Source organism: Alosa alosa, chromosome 21 (genome assembly GCF_017589495.1).
Source record: "Alosa alosa isolate M-15738 ecotype Scorff River chromosome 21, AALO_Geno_1.1, whole genome shotgun sequence".
NCBI lineage: Eukaryota > Metazoa > Chordata > Actinopteri > Clupeiformes > Clupeidae > Alosa > Alosa alosa.
Window position 1 is genome coordinate 3,329,493 of NC_063209.1, and position 21,684 is coordinate 3,351,176.

The following is a 21,684-nucleotide window of genomic DNA, read 5'->3' on the forward strand; positions in this document are numbered from 1 at the left end:
AAGGTAAACACCGCTAAACACCAAGCTGGGTGGGATTCTTTAGTCAGCGATAAATCCCTATTGAGAGACGAGGTACACAGGAATGCTGGTCCCTCCTGCTGTCTCATCTCCATGCCCTGATCTCCCCCGATCTGGCCCGATCTGCCCCGATCTGCCCTGATCTGCCCTGATCTGTGCCACTCAGAGAGGAGCAGTTGAGCTGTGGTGTTCATGGGACAGGGGGGAGTTAAATGCTTTGGACTCTTTGGAGTCTGCTTCGCTCTAGTGGAATCTGAAAACGTGAAAGCCACCGAGGACTCTGCCTCAGAAGGGAGCGCAAACTTCAAAGCGCTCGGCGCCTCAGGGAGTCCAGCAGAGCACATCAAACTGGGTCAGCAGCAGTCTGTCCCCCATGTAGGTCAGCGCTGGTCAGTTGTCACTTCTGTAGAGCGTCCGTCAGGAGGAGGAGGAGGAGGAGGACGCTCCCTCAGCAGACTCTGTGTTCTCTTCTCTGGTACTGTGCTCATTTGTCTCTCAGTGTCTCGTCTGGTGTCCCTCTTTAACAGACTTCTAATGTTCACAGCTTTTCTCTCGTCTCTTAAGCTTGTTTTCCTTCCTGATCTCTCCTCTTCTGCCCTTTCTTATTCCTGCTTTCTGTTTATTGCCCTCCCTCTCTCTCTCCCTCTCTCCCTCTCTGTCCTTCTGCTGTGATGCCTGCAGATCAAGCGACGCCTTCCTACCTCTGGGACGTCCACCATCTTCATGCTGTCGCAGACCGCCAGCACTCACAGCTTCTCCTGGAGTGACTGAGGTCTCTCTGCCTGCTCCTTAACTCCTTCCTCTTCCTCCTCTTCATCCTCCTCTTCCTCCTCCTCCTCTTCCTCCTCCTCATCTTCCTCCCCCTCTTCCTCCTCCTCTTCCTCTCCCTCCTCTTCCTCATCTTCCTCTTCCTCCTCTTCATCCTCCTTTTCCTCTCCCTCCTCTTCCTCTCCCTCCTCCTCCTCCTCTTCCTCTCCCTCCTCTTCCTCTTCCTCCTCCTCCTCTTCCTCTCCCTCCTCCCCCTCCTCCTCTTCCTCTCCCCCCTCTTCCTCCTCCTCCTCTCCTCCCTCACTGCCTCTGGCTCTACTGGCCTGCCTGCTGCCCCGTCCTCTCCACGTCCCCTCTCTGTTAAGTGGTCACTCCTCCAGGTCAGGCGTGGCATCCCCATGGGCACTCACTCTGACGCAGGGCATTTGAAGGCCTGATGTGTTTCACACGGAGTGCACTGGGATCTGCTGCCAGCCTGACATGGAGCAGGTTTATTGTGTGTGTGTGTGTGTGTGTGTGTGTGTGCAAAATGAGTTGGTTGTATGATGTAACTGTATCAAACAGTCAGTGGAGCCAGTGGCTGTATCGTGTAGGCAGGTATAGTGTGTGTATCTGCGTGCGTGAGTGTGTGTGTGTGTGTGTGTGTGAGAGCGCATGAGGGCGTCAGGCAGAGCTGTTCCTAATGAGAGCAGGTGCTCCACTCCACTACGTTGCCTGCTCCCCCAGTGTGTGCGGTCTTTGCATGCCAGCCAGCCCAGGTGACCGTAACTCCGCACGCAAGCACATGGGCCTCCCCCTGCATGGCCTGGCACCGTCCAGCAACGCACCGTCCACCCGCTGCTCCACCAGTGGGCTCTCGGCATGGATGTCTGTGTAGTTGGTTGATGTCCGAGACGGCCCAGGCTCACCGAGGGCGCTTATCTGTCTGAGTGTCTTATGTGTGTGTGTCTTGTTCCCAGAGATGGGGAAGAGAATTGTTCATCTCCCAAAACAGTACTTTTCTCAGTCGGAGGAGTTTAATGGAAATACAGAACCAGAAGATGTTATGTCTAGGCGGAATGTTTTTGTCCCTTTACTGTGAGTGTGTGTGTGTGTGCATGTGTTTGGTGTGTGTGTGTGTGTAAGAGACGTCTCTCCTCCTAAGTGTCTCTCCCATCGCCCTTTCAGAAGAAGCCGAGGCCGTCGGCCTCCCCATCTCCCCGGGCCTCAGCCAGACCCCTGCTCATGAGAACCTTTTCAGACGAGTCCAATACTGTCTTATGACCAGGTACCAGCCCCCAGCCCTCTCTGGAGCTCCCCTCTGTCTCTCTCGCTCTCTCTCTCTTCTCCTGACACCCTAGAGAGACCCCCAGCCTACAGCAGCCAATCCGCTTCTCTAGAGCCCAGTAAACCTCCAATGAGTAAATAGGCCGACCTCAATCCTGCCAGAGTGGTCATCCGACTCCTCCATTTGAACCCGAAATCCAGAGTGAGCTGCTCTCCTCCCCACACTGCAGGATGAGTTCCCTATGGGGAGCCCTCTGTGGTCCCTGCATGCACCTCACCTTAATTCTCCCCTAATCTGATTTGAATGAAGCGCAATTCCGCTCAAGCCAAGCTGGTCTGTAGGGAATCTTCCTCATCAGGTCCTGTATGTGTGGGTGTGTGTGTTTGTTTTGTTTGTTGTTGTGTGTGTGTTTGGGTGTGTATATGTATGTATTTGTTTGTCTTGTAAATAACAGTGGGTGTTGGTGTCAGTGTTTCTAATTGTAGCAGCGGGCCAATTCTTCTAACCCCACCACTCCTCCCCATCCTTTGTTGTGGTAGTCATGTCTGTGTCCATCCCTTTTGTGGTTGTGGCAGCACCCTCAGGACTCCATGTTTGTGTTCCTGGTCGGTGGTGCATGCGCAGCCTCGGCGGTGGTGGCACAGCCCTTCCGTCTGGTCCTGCCACAGGACACTGTGTGTCTTTCGTCATGCGTCTGTGGGCCCACGGTGACTTGTTTCCCTCCACCTCCACGCAGTTCCCGTCTGGCCTCCGACAGTGCATGCCTGTGCCATGGTGCTTGTGCCTGCGGGCTGCTGCTGCTCCCGGGATGCCTGCCTGCGTGTGTGTGGTAGTGGGGCGCTGGGTCCTCTGGTCAGGGGAGGGAAGGGTCACTGTGGGTGTATGAGGGTGGACTGGGGTAGGGGGTCAGCAATCATTCATCAGCACAGCAGGTCTTAACCCCAAGCTTCTCTCTCCTCCTCTAGCTGTCAGAGGACTCCCTCTTCCACGCGGACAGGTAAAGCAGAGGGGACTCCTCTCCCCTTCTCCTGGGTTTCGGGGGCAGCGTCTGTCCTTGTCTTCTGAGAGCAGTGGGATCCTGCTGCTGGGGCGGGCGCTAGAGGCCTATTTGGGCCTGCCTCTCCTGCTTCAACACATCTGACCGCTGTGAGATGATGACTAGTATTGGTCTCAATCAGATGACTTGACCAATCAGGGGCGGAGAAAAGGCTTCAAAAGTACTCGGCCCCCAAGAGCAGGATCCTGCACTGACTCTGCACTGACATTCTGAAGAATGATGTGGCTGGAGAGCTGACCCCAGATCTGGCTTACAGCTTGACCCTAAACTCTGCATGACCCAAAGCTGAAGAATTCAAGCTGTTCTGGAGTCAGTTCTCCAGCTCCATCGGGCTCTCGCCGTACAGGCCCTGGTGTTTCCATCCAGGGCTTTGGGTTTGCAGAGGTCATATTTGAAACTGAAAGGGGAGCAACCCCATGGCTTACTGTGATCAAACTAATCACCTCCAACCTAATCCACAAGGTCTTTGGGTCTTTCTCTGTCTATCGTGATGATGATGATGATTTCTATATATATTTTGTCAATCAATGTCTTCCATATGTCTGTGTTACACTTGTTTAAAGATGTTTTGCTTTAAAAATTGAGTATCAACAGTCCCATGGACAATTTTATTGGTGTGTAGTTTCCAACGTTCTTGATACTGATTGATTTTGGCTGCGTTTACACCGGAAGGCTTGATGCACAGTTCTGATTTTCTGGACTGCCTGTTTACATCTCCATTTCAGCTTGGCCCATAGCAGATATCTGTGTTTACGTGGCTCACTCATTTGCGTAACACTTGAGACAACTTGCATGCGCACCAGAGGGATTTTGGTCACCGAAATGAAAGTAAACATATAGACAGCACGGCAAACGCACATCAGGCTATTTCAGTTCTAGTTGTTTACTTTCCTTTCTGAAGTATCTTGAGAAGCTGGCAAAATAGGCTAGGCTACTGGTTTTGATTTTAAGTGGAGAGCCTTATTTCAGCTTTTCCATCGCCGTTTTCATTTTAACTTGTCCGTTCTGCCTGTTGTGCTCGTGACGACAACATGTAAATGCAAAAAGGTGAAAGATGGTGGGTCAGCGATGTGCAAGTTGAAAATGATAAACGGAATATCTGATCTGCCTGTCACATTGGCACATATCCCATCTGATTTATTTCCACATATGAAATATAAATGAGTCCTGCGACTAATCTGAAAAGATCACAATCCATGTGTCTCTTCCTGTTTACACATCCATGCTGCATATCGGAATTGTGCCACGTACTGTAGGAGCAGACCATCAGAATTGGGTCCCATTTAACTCACGGTGTAAACGCAGCCTTTCACTGCAGCTATTGTGGGGTCTAGCTGAAGTTCTCATTATAGAGGAGGTGTGAATAGATTAGATGCAAATATCTGGTGCAGTTTGCAGGTATCATGTCATCTTTGTGCCTGTTCTATGCCCGATGTGTCATGTGCCCGATGTGGGAGATTTATTTTGTCAGATTGCCAGGTTTTAGACTGAGTCACCGTGTGTGTGTGTCTGTGTGTGTGTCTTTCACAGAAGGTTGCTGCGATCACACCGTTATCCTACAAGCACCTAAAGGAGCGGGACTGAAAGGGGTTTGTGAAGACCCCAGCAGCTGCCCCCTTTTCTGCCTGATCCAAAAGGCAAAAGAAAAACTAGGAAACCGATCTGAGGAGGAAGAATTAAAAAAGAAAGAAAGAAAATTAAAAAAGGACAAGACAAAACAGCAGGCTTTTACAGGCCTACTCCATTACACATGTCTGCTCTCCTCTCCTCCTTGCTCCCCCTCTCTCTCTCTCTCTCTCTCTCACTCTCACTCTCACTCTCTCACTCTCTCTCTCGTTCCTCAGCATGTCTCTCTCCAGAGCATACTGTGTGCAGGGTCTCTCCGCACGTGGCTTTGTTTGTCAGTGTTTTTTATACCGATTTTTTACTGAGCCTTTTACACCAAGGGGAAGCATGACGTTTTCGTTTTTCTCTCTTTTCCGCCACACTTACCCGCCGTGATCCCCCTCCCCTGAATGTCAGTGCACTGGAGATGACCGCATCTCCAGATGAGCGAGCCGCCATGCTGGACGCAGACGCAGCACTGCTGCCCGAGTGGGGACCCTCCACCCCAAGCCGTCCGCACCCCCCTCCCGCATGAAGGGGAGGCCAGAGCCACCCCCTCTACCCCCTCTCCCCCAGATCCTGCCCCCGTAGAGGAACACCACATTCCACCTCGTCTACCACAGAGTCCACAGTGCAGTCTGAGCTCATTCAAAAGGCTTTGTGTTCAGCTTTTTGCTTTCAGTTCCGCTAGTTACTATGTCCAACAGCACCAACTCCACCCCCCACACCTCCCCCCATAGCCCTTCTCACTATGTGTGTGTGTGTGTTGCGTTTGAGTTTCCCTACCCCTTGGCCAGAGAGGGCCACACATAGAGCTCTCTGTGAAGATGCTGCATCGAGGGCCTCGACCCTGTGGGTTCAAAAGCTGCCTTTCAACAACATGCTGTGTCTTAAAGTGCATCGACCGCTTCCTCGCTCACTCGCTCGGGAACAAGAAGAGCAGAGGCACAAGCTTAGGGTGCCATGTCCCCTGTTACCCTCTTACTTATGTTACCCCCAGTCTGAATCGTGCGTGCTTGGTGTTGGGCATGTGTGTGTGCTTGGGAAAAGTAAAAGAAGTGGACATTTGAGTTTTCTCCCCCCTGGTCACCCAGAATGTTCGTAGTGTATGCTTGTTTGTTTCTCTTTCATTGGGTGTTTATGTTTAGGCTATCTAGAGATGGATTATGGATGACATACTATGAAATATGTTCTATACAAAGTCAAAGTGATTATTTATATAAATATATTGTTGCTTAAAGCCAAAAAAAATGTGTTTTCAGGATGGGAGGTTCAGGTATAAGTGAAATTTAGTGCAAGTGGCAAGTTCCTATTAGACGGAGTGTGTGTGTGTGTGTGTGTGAGAGAGTAAGAGAATGTGTGACATAGAGACTGTGCGCCCCCTAGTGTCTGAGAGAGGACAGGGCAGGAGGCTGTGCTGAAAGAGATCCTGTTTCACCCTGAGCCATGACATCAGGACCAGTCCACCAGGCCTGCCATTGTGTGACCCCAGCAGGCCACCGTCACTCCCCCACTTACGCAGCCCCTCTCTCACTCACTCTCTCTCACACACACACACACACACGCACACCACAAGAGAGGCACATGTTTATGACATGCGCACACACACACATATGCACTCACTCACATAGACGTGCATGTCCATGTTTTGTTACAGTGGCTTTGCTGAGGCTGGAGATCGTATCGCTCTCCTGGAACTCAGAAAGTGCCAACTCCTGAGCTGCCCCAAACATGCCCAGAGGTGGTGCCACTGTGCGGCAGGTGGCAGCACATTGCGCCTGCCCACCTGGACCTCATCACCACCTCACCACTGACCGGTCTAATGGGCTGGACCTGCAACTCTGACTTGTGGTTTCTTTTTTCTGTTTCACAGTCGATTTCCCTCCATAGATAAAAGCTTCATACATTCCATCTCAACATTGCCATTTCAATCACTTTTTCTAAAAAAAAAAAAAACTCTATTTACGGAATGACTTGTTATTTGACTTGTGTGATTTTTCTCTCTGAACATTGTATTTATTGTTAACGTAATTTTACTCACAAAAAAAATTTCTATTTTTATGACATGAATCCTTTGATCCATTAAATCCATTTTTAGTCAACTGTTATCATTTTGTGCCAGTTAGGTTCACCTGTGTCATATCCAAGGTGAATACAGATGGTGGTTTTGTTTTCTTGCCTGAACCGAGCGCCCCACATCAGGCCCCCCATGTCCCTCTCCACCAATGATGGGCTGAGAACTGTGCTCCTCAGGGTCCCATCACATCGGTGTCTCAGAGGAGCCGTGCTGATCTGAGATCAGTGGAGCCCCTTCGCTCGCCAGGAGCTGGGTACGGGTATAGACCACTGAGAAGTCCTCAGAGAACGCACCGCCCACAGACCAATGTGTCCGACCTGAGAGAGGACCTGACTGTGTGTGGCCAGTCCTACAGTGACCTGTAGACCCTTTAATGAACGCCATGTCAGTCTGTGCCATCTGCCTTTTCTGTGTCCCTAAAAGTAGCTCAAACTGAGCGTCATGACCATAACCCCCTCTACTCCAGTCCAGTTCTGGCATGCTTATGTGAATGAAAAAAAATGTATGTTTTCTCGAGCATATCAAAAGCAACACAGCTCTTTATGAATGTTACTGCTAGTCCGGTTTCAGAGCAGCAAGCCGTGTGTGGCCGTGCCGCCGTCCTGGACAGTAGTGAAGAACGGCACGTGGCCAGCAGCCTGTGGCTGTGTCCTGATGCCATGCATCTGACGTCCCACCGAAACCTCTCTGGCTTTGGACCCTGTCCCATGTGGGCCCTTTATGTCCTGTAGGCCACATCAGGGTCGCCTCCCCCCCCCCATACAACACACTCTGCTGGCAGATTTTCTAGACGGGGACAACTGTAGCCCTGGCTTGTGTGGTGGTTAGATCACAATTTTTTCCAGGGATACTTTTGATCTGTCTTAGGATCCAGCCTCAGATTTGTAAGTGATTCATCTATCAGAGGAAAAACATATTTTAAAAAGAGCTATAGATTGCTAAAGAGCTATATTGTAATTTTTTAAAATTGAATTTCTTCTAAGAGACAGGAAAGCATTTTACAGTGAGACTATACGTCTGTAAAAGGGGTTGTTGAGGCAAAGCCAAACTCACTTGCATCTAAGAGTGCAGTGGGTGCTCAGTTTAGTTGTAGCTGTCATGGGTCAAAGCAAAGGACAGATGCAGGTTTATTTGTTTAATTATTGAGATTTATGCACTAAAATTTAAGATGTGTTTATCCTTTATGAGCAATGAAGTCTATTGTGATTTTCAGAATTAGTGATTCATGCAAGCAAGGCTTTGTCAGTACTGTATATGGGGCACTATTTTACTAAACACCCCAAAACTGATACCTTGTACATGCTGATGTAAGCTTGGTCAAGCACTGACACCATTACCAGAGTATGGCGGAGTTGTCTGGGGGGGTCGGGGTAGAGTGGGGGACCTGCCTGCATTGTTAAAAGTCTACAAGTGAAGCAAACCTTTAAATGACATCAGAGATGCTATTTTCAGAGCTTAAAAAAAGAAAAAAAATCTTCTCATATTTGCCTGTCTACAAAGAAATGAAAATGATTTGATTGTATTTTTAATGCAACCTTTTCCAGCCACTTTTGTAATAAAATGGAAAATGTCCAAAAAAGGAAGAAAAAAAACATGGAACTAAAAGGCTACCTGATGGAAGAAGTGCTGAGACATAACTGGGGTGTGGTGCTGTGCTAAACAGCAGCGGGCACAAACCAGGACAGCCCTGCACCCTGGGCAAGGACCCCCCCACCTCCCCTTTACATCTGGAGCGTTCAGTTGCCAGCCTTCTGATCTGAATGTACCTCTTTAAAAGACCAGTTTGTTCCAAATCAGAAATTCTTTCTGTAATAAAATTGTTTTGCAAACAGAGCAGCCTTTGTGTCTGTGTTTGGCCTTGTCTGTGAAGTGCACTGTGTGTTTCTGTAGATGCACTCTCCCTGTGTGTGTGTGTGTGTGTGAGCTAAGCAGATGCCGGGCTGTGATGAAGTAGCTGAGAGGCTTAGTGGGATGAGCTGCAATGATGAAACTGCAAATGGAGAGACCCTCCCTCCCACTCAGCTGCCAGCAGCAGCACAAATAGCAGCTCCAGCCTCTCTGTGTTTGTATGCATCTCCTCACACAGCACAGGCATTGTGTGTGTGTGTGTGTCGCATTGACATGTTGGTGTGTGTTCTGTGTGCGTGTGATAATGAGAAGCCTTTCAGATGCAAACATGCAGTGCTGCAGTGTAATTATGCCAGCTCACGTTTCAGATAAGCTGCATGCGCTGGTCAAGAATGTGACATTGTGTTGCCCTGCATTGCGTAACGCACAAATGCCTCTTGTTCATATAACTGCCCCTCTGTCACACAGGAGCACCTCATGTCATATGCATGTTTATATCCCTGGTCTTCACACACACACACAGGGCACAGCCAGAGAGTCGGGAGTGGAGAATAGTTTCTGTGGTTTGACAGTAGTTGTATTGTAGTGTGTGTATGTTTGTGTGAGTGTGTGTGTGTGGCAGAGGCTCAGAGGTGTGGGACTCTGGCTGCACTGCCCTGCTGTCGGACTGGCCACTGAGAGGCCAGGAGAGCCGGGGAGCGGGGAGGAGCCAGCGAGAGGGGTGGGAGAGAGAGCGAAGGGAGAAGTTGAGTGGGAGGGGGGAGGACCCAGCGAGAGGGGTGGGAGAGAGAACGAAGGGAAGAGTTGAGTGGGAGGGGGCTGGCACCGTGACAGCTGCCCGAGCCTAACACGACACAGCAGCGCTGACACACCAACCAGAGAGCCAGGCAGGAGAGAGGGAGGAAGAGAGAGAGAGATGTTAGAAGACCGATGGAGGAGGGGGCTGTGTTTGTTTTGAAGTGCAGCACTGCTGCGCTTTAGGGATCCGTTCCTGCTTGCTTGGGAAAGGACAGTTCTTTTCCCACCCCTCCCTTCCTCTTCCTCTCTCAGCCAGTGTGTGAGGTGAGGTGAGGAGGACTGTGTGTTGGTGAGGCACTGCAGTGGCCTGACCAGGTTTGGCATTGAGCGCAGCTCAGGAAGAGAGAGAGCCTCCTCTGGACAGGAGGGGGGATCGGCGGTGATTTGGGAGCGGGCAAGATGCACTCGTCCATCTCAAGGTGACACTGCGGCAGAGAGGCAGCCGGGAGAGAGAGAGGGAGTGTGACGGAGAGAGAGAGAGAGCGCCTGCACCACATTCTGGAGGCTGCCGAAGAAGTGAAGAGAAGTTTTCCACCTCTCTCCTCCTCTCCCTTCCTTCTCTCCTCCCTCCATCCTGCAGCAGAGTGAGTGTGCAGCCACGGCACCCCTGGAGGATGTGAGGGCCTAGCCGGCCCCGTGGAACAGGCTCTCTCGCCAGGGAAGGGGGCCAAGGCCGGGCTGCCGGAGCCCTCCCCTCACAAACATGGAGAGCTACTACAGCCTTCTGCAGGCTGGCTCTGAACTGGAAAATACACTGCAACGTAAGTAAACTTGTTCATGTTTGTGTGTGTGTGTGTGTGTGTCCTCTCAGTGCTTGGCTGAGTGTCTACTGGGCCTCCCACACAGATGGGATGGCACAAAACTCTGTGTATAAGTGGTTGTGCTGTAGTTCTGAGCTAGATATCTGAAAATGCTCTGCTGATGTAGCATCAGGATTACATGCACTATTTTTAAACCGGAAGGCCAAGGATTTTTATCCATAGTATACATGCAGTACTTATTAATCTTCACTGTGTTGTGCATGCACTACAGCATACACCACAGTTGCCAGTTCCGAATATAGGATATTGCAATACCTTTGATTTAAGCTTACAATTGTGATATGCATCAATGTATTTCAAGAATGTTCATGGGCCAATACCAGCAGTCACTCCCGCCAGTCTTGGCTTGTACAGTCAGTTGCTGCTGGTAAATTACTGCATCTATCAAAATATAAATGGATTTGGGCCCAGGGGAGCCTGTAATCTGTGATTACACTAGTTTGCTGAGAAATGAAATAATAAATGGGCTGATAGATTGAGGGCACAGCAACTGATGAAAAATGTATGATTGAAGTGGCACTGGTCTCCCGCTCAACCAGATGTCACCGAGGCAATAGACTCCCCAGGGGGGCAGGTGCCCACACATGCATCTGCCCAGTTTACTCCCCTCGCTAGTTGCCCCTCAGATGGATAAGTAGTAATCCATGTTGTTTCATACCAGAATGTTAAACAATGACAAGAAACTTTGAAACTGGCAAAGCTTGACTAAAAATATTACATAAAATATCCGGCAATTTTGTTATACTTGAAACTACCTGCTTGAGAGCCAGTCAATTAATGATTTGATGAGATACTGCAGGGTCTTGTTAAGTTTAAAGACTCACATTCAGCTACGTCATGTGAGGAATTAAAAAAAGGACATGGTTAATCTGTTTTGTTTTGACACTCTGATGAATGTCTTCTGAGAAAGCTAGGATATACAGAGCCTCAAATGTCACTTTCTATTTGAAGGTAACTTTGACAGGAAAATGAGCTATATTTATACCTGCTGCGGATTTGTTTACACTGTAAACCCGAACAAGTTCCCAGAACTCAACAAAAATGAAGGCAATCGATTGCCTTAATTGTTTTAATTTGACTAACTTAAAAGTCCACATTTTCCAGAACTTAAAAGGTTGGATGAATTGCCACTTGTAGCTTTTGATAACAGTTAAATTAAAGTGCTCATTTAGCTCAACTCAAATATTTGCAGTTAATATGACTTACTGTACAATGTTCAGTTTAGGCAACTCAATTATTTGCAGTTAATATGACTTACAATGTTCAGTGTAGTGAGGTCTGGGCACAGGAAACTCGATCTATTCCTCTCAGGCTGTCTGTGTTCAGTCTGCACACTCCACAGAGAGAGAGAGAGAGAGAGAGAGAGAAAGAGAGAAAGAGAGAAAGAGAGAGAGAGATGGGACATGGCAGGACTACAACATATTCCATTCCTTATGCAGACCTCATTCTCCAACCCCCTGCCACCCTGTGCCTGGCATGGCACCCTCACGCTGGGCTCTGGCCCAGAGGCCAAACATAACCATCAGCAGCTCTTCGAGTCCCTAGAATTGGAGAGCTGCTGATGGTTATGTTTGGCCTCAAGGCTTTGGAATCTTGATTAAACATTCAAGATCATAATCTGCTCTCCTTGGTTAATGTGGTTAAACAAGTTAAACATTATTTACCTGTCTGACATCACTATGGTAATCAGACACATTCGTTATGGCTATTTTATTTTATGATTTTGATCTTGCAGGTTAGTGCTAATGCTAATATTAGCATTTAGCCTTAAGGAAAGATACATGTTCCTAGAAGTTAGCTCTTGATTAACTGTGTACGGTCCACTGCCCTAACAGTGGGAAGGAACTACTCTCCTTCATTTTTCACACTGAACCACCATTATAAGAGGAGGTTTAGAGAAGCTGAGTTATTTCAGAAATGTGCCACAGCTGAGGTTTGGAGTGCTGTGGGCTGCTAATCCCTCCTGTGAACTTTGACCTCCGTTAGGGTGAAAGCCCTTTGGCCCAGAGTGGGCTGTTTGTTTGTTTACCCTTCCTACAGGACGGTACCAGAGACTTTCTAATGTGGAGACACAGCACTCAAAAAATACTCCATAGAAATGCATGGGGCTAGTTTGTCACGCCAATATGGCCGTTGTCTACATATATCCCACCCCTTCCTCGGCAAAACGTCGTCATGTGAATACATTGAGCCAATCATGTGGTGTGATGTGAATACATTGAGCCAATCATATGGTGTGTTGTGAAGACATCGTGCCAATCATGTGTTGTGATCTCGCCGCTGGAGCAAGATTGGTGTCGTGAAGTCTTGCGCACACGCATTTCTGCCGAAATGGAGGCCCAACAAGTGCCCAAAAAGCGTTGTCAAATGGCTGCCGAGTGGAGGGACTTGCCTAAAAGGACTTTGACGGTACTCACACACCTTCACAATGTCCTCATTCATTACATTAGATTGTAGTGGGATTAAAGCACTAAGCACTTAGTGTGAGCATGTGAGTCTGTATGTCAGTTGGGCAACTAAGAGGTTTTTGTTTAATATGTTTTTCATATTTAGAAGTAAAAAAAGATTTATGGACAAATATGGACTGGATAAATGGTAGCATTTCAATGATAAAAACAGGCATTAATGAAAGCCTTAGCCATTCATTTGTTAATGCCCGTCTAGGAGCTGTAGTATGTCATTATCAGGTTTGTGGTTTTTAGTGATGAACTGAACTGTAAAGGGAGATCACATTAAACAATTACACAAAGCAACGCTTCCCACAGGCACAGATGGAGGAATGAACACTGTCACACAAATTCCTTCCACAGCAGCCCACAACACAACACTAATCCCCTTAGCACTGAAAATCCCTGTTTAGTAAAAATATCTACTGACCTCGAATCCGGCCGTAGCCTATGCTGTGCACGTGCACAAAGTCTGTGTGTGAGTGTGTGTGTGTGTGTGAGAGAGAGAGAGAGCAGTCACTGCGTGTCACTCAGCTGGACTGATGTGTTCCTGGCCATGTACACAGCACAATGATGGATCTATAGTTAATGTGTCTGTCTTTGAGCTAAATATGGAGAAAAAAATGGTACCAGTCTATTAGGAGCACCAGGATTGGAGTAGAGTGCTGCAGTGTTTGCAGTAGTTGGGTATCTCCACTAACCGTGTTGACGGAGCACACAGAATGGAAGTAATGTAAGAACACTCCCACGCTGAGCAAACACCTTTGGACTTGTGTGTGTGTCTGTGTTTGTGTGTGTCTCTGTGTCTGTGTGTGGGTCAGTGGCTGTGTGTAGGTCTGTGTGTGTGTGTCTGTGCTTTCGTCGATTGTTATGTCAATACAGCATTATCAGTATGAACAGGCCACAGAGGTAGAGAGCGAGCACCTTGTACTGCTTGTTTGTGTGGCTTAGGAGGAGCTGAGTGTGTTTAATGACAGTGCAGTCTAAGTCCATAATCTTGCTCGCTGGTGGATGTGATTTTAATAGTCTGCCACAACAGACTGGAGCCCCTGGCAACCCACGGTATGGCGTGTGGTCTACCTTTCCGAGTTAGCAATAGCATTACGTTTAAAAAAAATAAATAAATAAACTGAACATGGGATGGCGTCTGGGTCCTCTGCAGTGCTGAAAGTGATTTGGGCAGGTTTGGAGGAGCTCAGCGATCTCCCCGCGCTGCTGTTTAATGTATGAGGCCGTGTCGAGTGGTGCGCTGTGGCTGCTATTGCGTGGCTGAGGGGGATGAAGGAGCACACCCATATTAGGGAAGCTGGATGCTGCAGCAGTGGTGCTTACAGGCAGCAGACTCCACTAATAAAAATCTCCTCTCTCAAAATGGCCGCTGAGTGACTTCTAGTCCGTCTGGCTTAATCCTGCAGCTGATAGCCATCAGACACACTCTTTTCTTGTGATGCTTTGATGTAATGCCATCCAGTAAATATTTTTAGTGAATGTGAAACATAGGCAAAGTTAGAGGCTATAATGCGGGGAGCAGCACCACAGATAAGCTGGCGTCCGGCCCTGTTTCCCAGAGTGCTCTGCTGAAGGCATCTGGCTTCAGTGCGGCTCTATCCAGGCCAGCCAGCGCTCCTCACCTCATCAACACCAGGCCTCCAGGCGGCTCTTACACAACCAGTCCACGTGTCTCTGCCTCGCCAGCACCGTACCTGCGCCGGTGAAACTGTAGCCTGTGCCGAGCCCGGTGGCCAGGAGAGGAGCGCGCTACATGAGGGGTGGGGAGGGGAGGGATGGGCAGCGTCACAGGAGCCGAGCTTATGAAACATTCAGCCGCGGCAACTCTTGCGCCGACCGACTACACTGACACAGCGAGAGGCCGGGCCTGTCACCAGGCCCCCATGGCTCAGTCCAGCTTCTCTTTACCTGTTGGAGCCCTCATGCAATTTTAATCTCCCACTGCTCCATAAATCATTCAGAATGGAGCATGTTTCTTTGGAGAGGTGACTGTTTCCGCTGAATGCTGTTGAATTAAACAATGTTAATGCACATGGACACAGGGATGACAGATGATGCTGTGGGGACATTGATGATGCTGTGTTAGACATGAGCGTGCATATGATGGAGGGGATCGGATATGTGTGTGTCCAGTGGTTTGTGATGCACTTGCCCTCTGCTGCTGTCAAACTGTCCACACAGGGCATTAATGTGTGCCCTACAGAATGTCTTAAACTTGTCCAAACTCAACTTTAACTTCAGCTGGCACGTGTCATGTCTTAACGTCAACCTCAACTTTAGCTGACACAACAATCTGTAATTTTGCTTCTATGAGACCAGCCATGATCAAAAACCAGTGTGTGTGTGTGTGTGAAGAGCTGTCAGAAGCACCACTAAGGTTCACATCACCATATCCTATAAACCATCACAGCATTGGTCCAGAGTGATTATTAATGGATGTGCATGGAGTGAGAGTCAGCAGGAGCAGAGGATTCACTGGTCTCTCCTCAGCTGGGCGTCCACTCTGGCTCCTGAGCCTACAGTTTCTATACCCTCCTCAGCAGGCTGTCCGTGCGCTGGCCAGGCAGGGGATTTGCCCGAGAGGCAGCGGGAAGCCAGGATGTACTGCTCCTCCACAGCTGGAGGTCAGCAGCACCACCGTGCTCCCCTGTCCACTTGGAGAAGCCTTTAGGAACCTAATGAGACCTACTACTGAGCCCAGCAAGCTGTTTCACTGCAGATGCACACAATAAACACATATGCCAATTAATCATAAGGTTGACAGTATAAATAATGTCTCAGCTGGATCCCTACTTTATCATGTTAGTATTAGGCCTACATTGATTCAAATTATAGGAGAGAATTTTATCTGGTCACTTATGGTACAATACAGGTATGCTAACATGGGATGCTCTTGCCTTCACATTTGCACCTTGCTTGGCCAGTCGGGATGCTGGAATAAGTATTACAAGTACAATTTATTATAGAAAGAGAAGAGTACTGTTTAAAGGAATGGGCAAATGACATTTCTATAAGCAGAAAGGCACTGAACAAATGGACACCAAAGGGAAGGGCCTTTCATCCCATTGTCACGGAGACGGTAGCTGTGTGCTGTTTGGGACAGGGCCATTGTTGTCATTGTAATGTGACTATGGGATGTGTGAAGAGCTCCTTCTTTCACAGAGCATGTGCAGATGAAACCGAGCTCTGCTCTGCCCTTTATCTGACTTTAATGGGCTTGCAGGCCTCTGGCCCACAGCCAGTATAGACTCAATGAAGACATGCAGCTCACACACGGTAACAATACACCAGATCCGCTCTCTCTAGACTTCCTGTCTAGCAGCCATTTTGCAGACGCCCAGCTCCTTAGATACATGCTTCATGTACACCTGCCCTGTCAGCCTACAATATTCACATTTCGTCCACAGCTGTTTTCTTTCGCAAACACAGTGTAGCACTTTTGCAAAAAGTAATGTCAAGACTACATTTGAACAACCCTTTAGTATTTTTTGTGATAATATAAATGAAAGAAAAGTGCCATATTTTCCCTGTCTTCCCAGAGGTTTCTGTCCCTTTGAGCATGAAAGAAGTGGGTGGCTACATTGAGAAGCAAGTGGCTTATTTATCAGGTAAGAACGACAGTTTTGATCATTCACTGCTGTGTTTACATTCCTACATGTGATGACTTAATCTTTCACAATGCTTGTAAAATGCCCCTAGCTTTACCCTGGTTGATGGGTGTTCTCCAGCCAGACAAGAGTTCCTGAAGCTCTGTAAGGTTTTTATAGCCAGACATGTTGGAGCACAGCCAGGGACCCATTTAAGTCCCTGACATTTGACCTCAGCAAAGCTCCCATCACATTCATCCCAGTGCTATATCCCTTCCCTTGCACGACCCTAGAGCTGGACTCTCACCCATTAACACATACTAAACTGAGATGATGTGTCATTCATTAGAACATGCTAAGCTAAGCTAAGAATCTCATTAACTCCCACTGAGATAAACCAACTTCTCACTCATTAGCACCTGGTGTCCATGTGGTCTCTCTGGCTTCTCACTCTCCGACAACCAAAACCCCCTCAGCGGATTCTATTTTTAAGAGAGTATACAATTTATGATTTTTTTTTTTTTTTATTATTGTTGAAGTCTCCAATAGCTGTGTAGAGCAGACCTTCTATTGAACCCTACTTAAAACAGGCAACCTAAGGATACTGTTGCAGGGGGGATTGAATGACATGCTTTACATGGCATGGGAGGATAATGTGGCCACAGGTTTTTGTTGGGCTTGTTATGGGTGTGTAATCTCATGATGTTGACCTTTACATCAGGGGGTCGCGGCGAAGACTCCAGTGTCATCATCACACTCCCAGAATGCTCTGATTTCAGTGATATTCCCGAAGAGGCTCTGGCTAAAGTCCTCACATACCTCACCCTAATTCCAAGGTGTGTGTATGTGTATGTGTTGTGTATGCGTATGTGTATATATTTTATCACGTATAACATCATTATGCCTTTGCTGTAGAATCATAATCATGAATATGTTCAGAGGAAACAAAATTGTTGGCATTGACATAGCCTACTTGCTCAATTCACAGTAGGTGTCACAATATTGTTTGATTACTAATTGGTGTGGATTGGTGTAGGAGTGTATATGGTGTAGTTTTTTTTTGTTTTAATAAATGTAACTTTTAACCTTTAACTTCATCACAGAGCACGGCAACCTGGGGTTAAATTTATCATCATATTAGATAGAAGATTGGATACATGGGGCTCGATCAAAACAGCACTTGGACGGATTGCGGTGAGAGAAATGATCTTTCCTCATTAAATTCTCTCTTATTTCTGAGTATCATTAATGTTTGGAGACAATGGACTGTTGGGATGTACTGGGGTGAGGAATGCATTTAAAGCTCTGCAGAATGTGTCCTTGCACGTAGGGTCGATCATTTGTTGCTGTCCAAGGTGCTGAACTTTTTTGCATTGGTGGCAAAAAACTGAGATGCAGAGTAATTGAACTGAGTAATTAAACACTGTAAATTATAATTACATTTCGAATCTATTTCATAGATTAAATTTATGCAGTCTGGCGTAGGCATGAACATACATTCTCTAAATCGCACCTCTTCCCGCGTTGCACGCTCCTGTAACCTGAAATAACCGCATGGTGACGACAACAAAGAACACGTGTTCGCAGCAGCAGTCGCAGCAGCACTTACGTGGAAGTTTTATTTGATGACGCTTTTTTTGGATGGGAGGCAGACCGGGCGGGAGGGAAGAATGCAGACGCTGCTGCCACCCTCTTGTGGCAGCGGCATTGACGCTGCGGAGCTTCGTCCCGCTACCGTCCACTGCGCTGGGCACCAACTGTCAGGACAAGATGGGCGAGGTTCAGACTCCTCTTCGTCCACTGAGAAGTTCTCTCGCAATGAACGAACAAGATCGCTATCGAGGCATGCCCAGAATAAGGAGGGCAGCGGTAATAGTCTATCTCTTTGTACAGTCTATAGAGTTGCTCAGAAGTTTGCAGAGGTGGAGAGATAGAATGCGGCAGCGAGCACGAGCGCGGAATGCTGCGGGGCGGATCAGATTTTTTAGCTTAGTCATTCTATTGATGCAGGTGAACGTGACCACTCTTGTGTTCGCGTATTAATGCGTTGTAATAAAAATCCTTCAGCGTTATAGTTAAGCTGTCCACATGAGGTATGGTTTGTCAATAACAGTTCAAACAGACGTCAGTAGCGGCGTTCACCCGAGGGCAGATGAATGTCAAGTGTATTGTCTGTTCCCACGCGGTAAGAAATAACGTTATACAAACATCGTAACCAATATGTCGGCACATACCAATCATACCAGATGCATATAGATGCTTAGAGATATAAAGTTTTAATAGCTCCCAGGTGAGTCACGATAGCCGCTGTGACGTCATGTGCTTTAGGCGAATTCTGCTGTTTGCTTTCTTAAAAGTTTAATTTCAAAGACACTTAAAGACGAACGCATGAAGAAACTGTAAAGTCAAGCATTAAAACGTCTGAATCTGTCAGTCTAATGCTGTATAAAATAAATCAACAACGGCTTCAGACTAAATCTATACCGATTTATCAAACTGCAGAGTCAGCACACCTGCACTGAACTGTGTATTGCATAAGAAAGATTGCAGTGACTCTGCTTGTAAACGAAGTGCTGCAGAGGCTTCAGTGGGAGTAGATTATGGTTGCTGTAGCTGTATGTTGGGTTGGCGTTAGGATGGGCAGTATTAAGCCTCCGCATAATGGCTAGATCAACTTGAGTGGCACTATGGTCTGCCCACAGCCTGATTTGTTGATAGATCTGTCAGGACTTTGGCATCATGCCAGAATTGTGTTTTTGTTTGTGTAGTGGAAAGGTGATTTAGGGTGGCTTCGTGTGAGTTTGTGTAAGATGCCATTGTCTGTCAGTCTGAGTCTTTCAGCAGCACTCACACTGATGCTCTTGTACAGCAAAAAACAGAGGTATGAAGCAGAGTCAGTAATCAAGGATCTTTGGCGCAATGCATTGTATGCATTTTTCTCAGTTGAAAAGTTTCACATTAAGCACTGGACAGCAACACATCTAGCAGCCATTAGTGGACTTCCACGAAAGTGTACAAAACTGCCTCCCTCTCTCCGTCTCTCCCACACCCTCAGGCCTCCTTCCCTGGGAACCTGCACCTCGTTCTGGTCCTGCGACCCACCAGCTTCTTCCAGCGGACAGTGACGGACCTTGGCTTCCGCTTCAGCCAGGAGGACTTCATGCTCAAAATGCCCGTAAGGCTCTGCGTGCCCCAAAGCGCTAGTTCCATACCATCAGCTGACCACACCGCCATAGTATGATCATTAACCCGATCATATGACCATGCTTACAGCTGTGCCAGCACAATCATATACATTTTCTTCCTTTCATACTTTTTGTCTTGGTAAGTCTAACTGTTAAATGTGTGTACTGTATGTGGGTGTGTGTGGGCGCGTGCATACTGTATGGTTTGTATGTGTGTGTGTTTGTGTGTCTCTGCATGTATTTGCTTCAGTTGTTCCTTTGCGTGTTTGCGTGTGCATGCTTAATAGCGTTTCCCTCCTCCTCAGGTCGTGATGCTCAGCTCGGTCACAGACTTGCTGCGCTACATCAATGAGAACCAGCTGACCTCTGAATTCGGGGGAACCCTGGACTACTGCCACAGTGACTGGATTGTCCTGCGAACGGTGTGGCCCAGCACATGCTAGTCATCACAGACCCTTGCCATAGCCACACAGTCAACACTCTGATCTCACTCTCACGCTGTCCTAAAAGCAACAGGCACCAGATGAATGCTGGGAGAGTAACACTTCATTGGCATATCAGTGCTGGTCCACTTTCCATACACAGCAGAAGTCAACACACATTCTTTGCATCTTTCACTTTGCCATCACTGTGTTTTAATGCACCTCCATGTTGTGGCCGTAACACAATTGACTGTGTGTAGCACTTGCCCATCTCAGAGCTGTTTCTTTGGCATCCCCATGCTCCTCACACAGTGTTATTTTTAACACACACTCTTGGCTCATCCGGGGGAAACTGATACATGTACTGTAGATAAAGTGCTTGGCAGTGCTGAGTGGTAGTATCAGCATATTTTCTGAAGGGTGTGTGTGTGTGTGTGTGTGTGTGTGTGTGTGTGTGTGTGTGTGTGTGTGTGTGTGTGTGTGTGTGTGTGTGTGTGTGTGTGTGTGTGTGTGTGTGTGTGTGTGTGTGTGTGTGTGTGTGTGTGTGCAGGCCATAGAGAGCTTTGCTGTGATGGTGAAGGACATTGCTCAGATGCTGCAGGCGTTTGGCACAGAGCTGGCGGAGACAGAGCTGCCAGAGGAAGGCAACGCCATCGAGTTCCTGCTGCTGTCGCACACCGAGAAATACCGAAGACTCAAGGCATTTACCGCTTCTTCTTTTGATTATAGGATTATAATGGCACACTTTTCACTCATGCATGGGGTGATTTTTACTGTATGTTCAGTAGTCAGTATTGTGTGAGTGGAGATGAATTCCTGAAGAAGATTTCTGAATTTGCACCAGGGCTTAAATGCATTTCTGAAATATGTTTGAATGTCCCGCATTGATATACCACCTGTGCCTCTGCAGGACGCCATCAGGTCAGTGATGCGGGAGGGCAGACTCCTGCTGTCCAGCCTGGAGGCCTCTGGGAGAGATGAGGGCTCCCTGGTGCACTGGGACATCCCTCAGGACTGGGAGACAGTGCAGAGGTACCCCTAAAAGCCCTCTCACACATCTGACAATTCAATCATACAGACATACATACACACATCATACAGCTCTGGGAAAAATGAAGAGACCACTGCACATTTTGCTGATGTCATCCTAGGGTTGCTGAGTGACTTTGGAATGAGTTGACGGTCAGATATAAATTTGCAGCGATTTCTTACTTTTCATGACTGTCAACTCATTCGACTCATTCGATTGTCACTCAGCAACCATCAGGATGACATCAGAAAAATGTGCAGTGGTCTCTTATTTTTTCCAGAGCTGTACTGTATGTGCTGAAGGCATTGGTGATTTAGTGAATCTAAAATGGATTTCTATCATTTGTCCCCCACCATGTTTCTATGTGCCAGGCTGCTTGCCCAACTCAGAGACATGGAACTGGCCTTTGATGGCTTCTTCGACAAACATCACCTGAAGTTGCAGCAGTACCTGCAGCTGCTGAGATACGAGAGCAGCTTCCACGAGGTACGAGTCATTCAAACCAAACCCACCCTCTGTCCTGCAAAAGCTGTCTGTAAAATGTCATGTTCACAACACATGCACATACAGTACACATGCACACACTTATATCTTGTTGTATTGTGCATATCATGTTCTGCTCTGCTGTCACTATGCTGAGCAAAAGTTGCACTGAAAGCGCTTCATGCACATTATGTTGCGTAATCTAATAGTACATTATAACATGGGCATTGGGTATTCATAGAGAGATAGCATTTACAGTATG

General features: G+C 47.7%; 2 protein-coding genes across 11 annotated transcripts in view; both read left to right on the forward strand.

Moving 5' to 3' along the window:
- The window catches only part of atp11c (ATPase phospholipid transporting 11C), a 65,015-nt gene extending 57,773 nt beyond the window's left edge, over window positions 1–7,242 (forward strand). Inside the window, exons 29-31 of one of the 5 annotated variants that reach the window (XM_048230837.1) lie at window positions 1,954–2,053; window positions 3,019–3,050; window positions 4,641–4,700. In XM_048230837.1, coding sequence (XP_048086794.1) covers window positions 1,954–2,049 — 96 coding nt within the window. In that variant the 3' untranslated portion in view covers window positions 2,050–2,053; window positions 3,019–3,050; window positions 4,641–4,700. Of the gene's footprint in view, window positions 1–699; window positions 791–1,953; window positions 2,054–3,018 lie in introns of all 5 variants that reach the window. The other 4 variants (XM_048230839.1, XM_048230838.1, XM_048230840.1 and 1 more) reach the window with 4 other exon arrangements.
- Window positions 7,243–9,526: 2,284 nt separating this feature from the next.
- mcf2a (MCF.2 cell line derived transforming sequence a) overlaps window positions 9,527–21,684 on the forward strand; it is a 29,905-nt gene continuing 17,747 nt past the window's right edge. For 4 of the 6 annotated variants that reach the window (XR_007192146.1, XM_048231209.1, XM_048231210.1 and 1 more), the window contains exons 1-9: window positions 9,527–10,199; window positions 16,255–16,323; window positions 17,024–17,138; window positions 17,406–17,496; window positions 19,358–19,477; window positions 19,793–19,909; window positions 20,460–20,609; window positions 20,820–20,941; window positions 21,311–21,425. Coding sequence is in view for 5 of the 6 variants with exons in the window: in XM_048231209.1 (XP_048087166.1) it covers window positions 10,142–10,199; window positions 16,255–16,323; window positions 17,024–17,138; window positions 17,406–17,496; window positions 19,358–19,477; window positions 19,793–19,909; window positions 20,460–20,609; window positions 20,820–20,941; window positions 21,311–21,425 (957 nt within the window). In the remaining variant the exon portion in view is untranslated. Of the gene's footprint in view, window positions 10,200–16,254; window positions 16,324–17,023; window positions 17,139–17,405; window positions 17,497–18,075; window positions 18,172–19,357; window positions 19,478–19,792; window positions 19,910–20,459; window positions 20,610–20,819; window positions 20,942–21,310; window positions 21,426–21,684 lie in introns of those variants that run through there. The other 2 variants (XM_048231212.1, XM_048231213.1) reach the window with 2 other exon arrangements.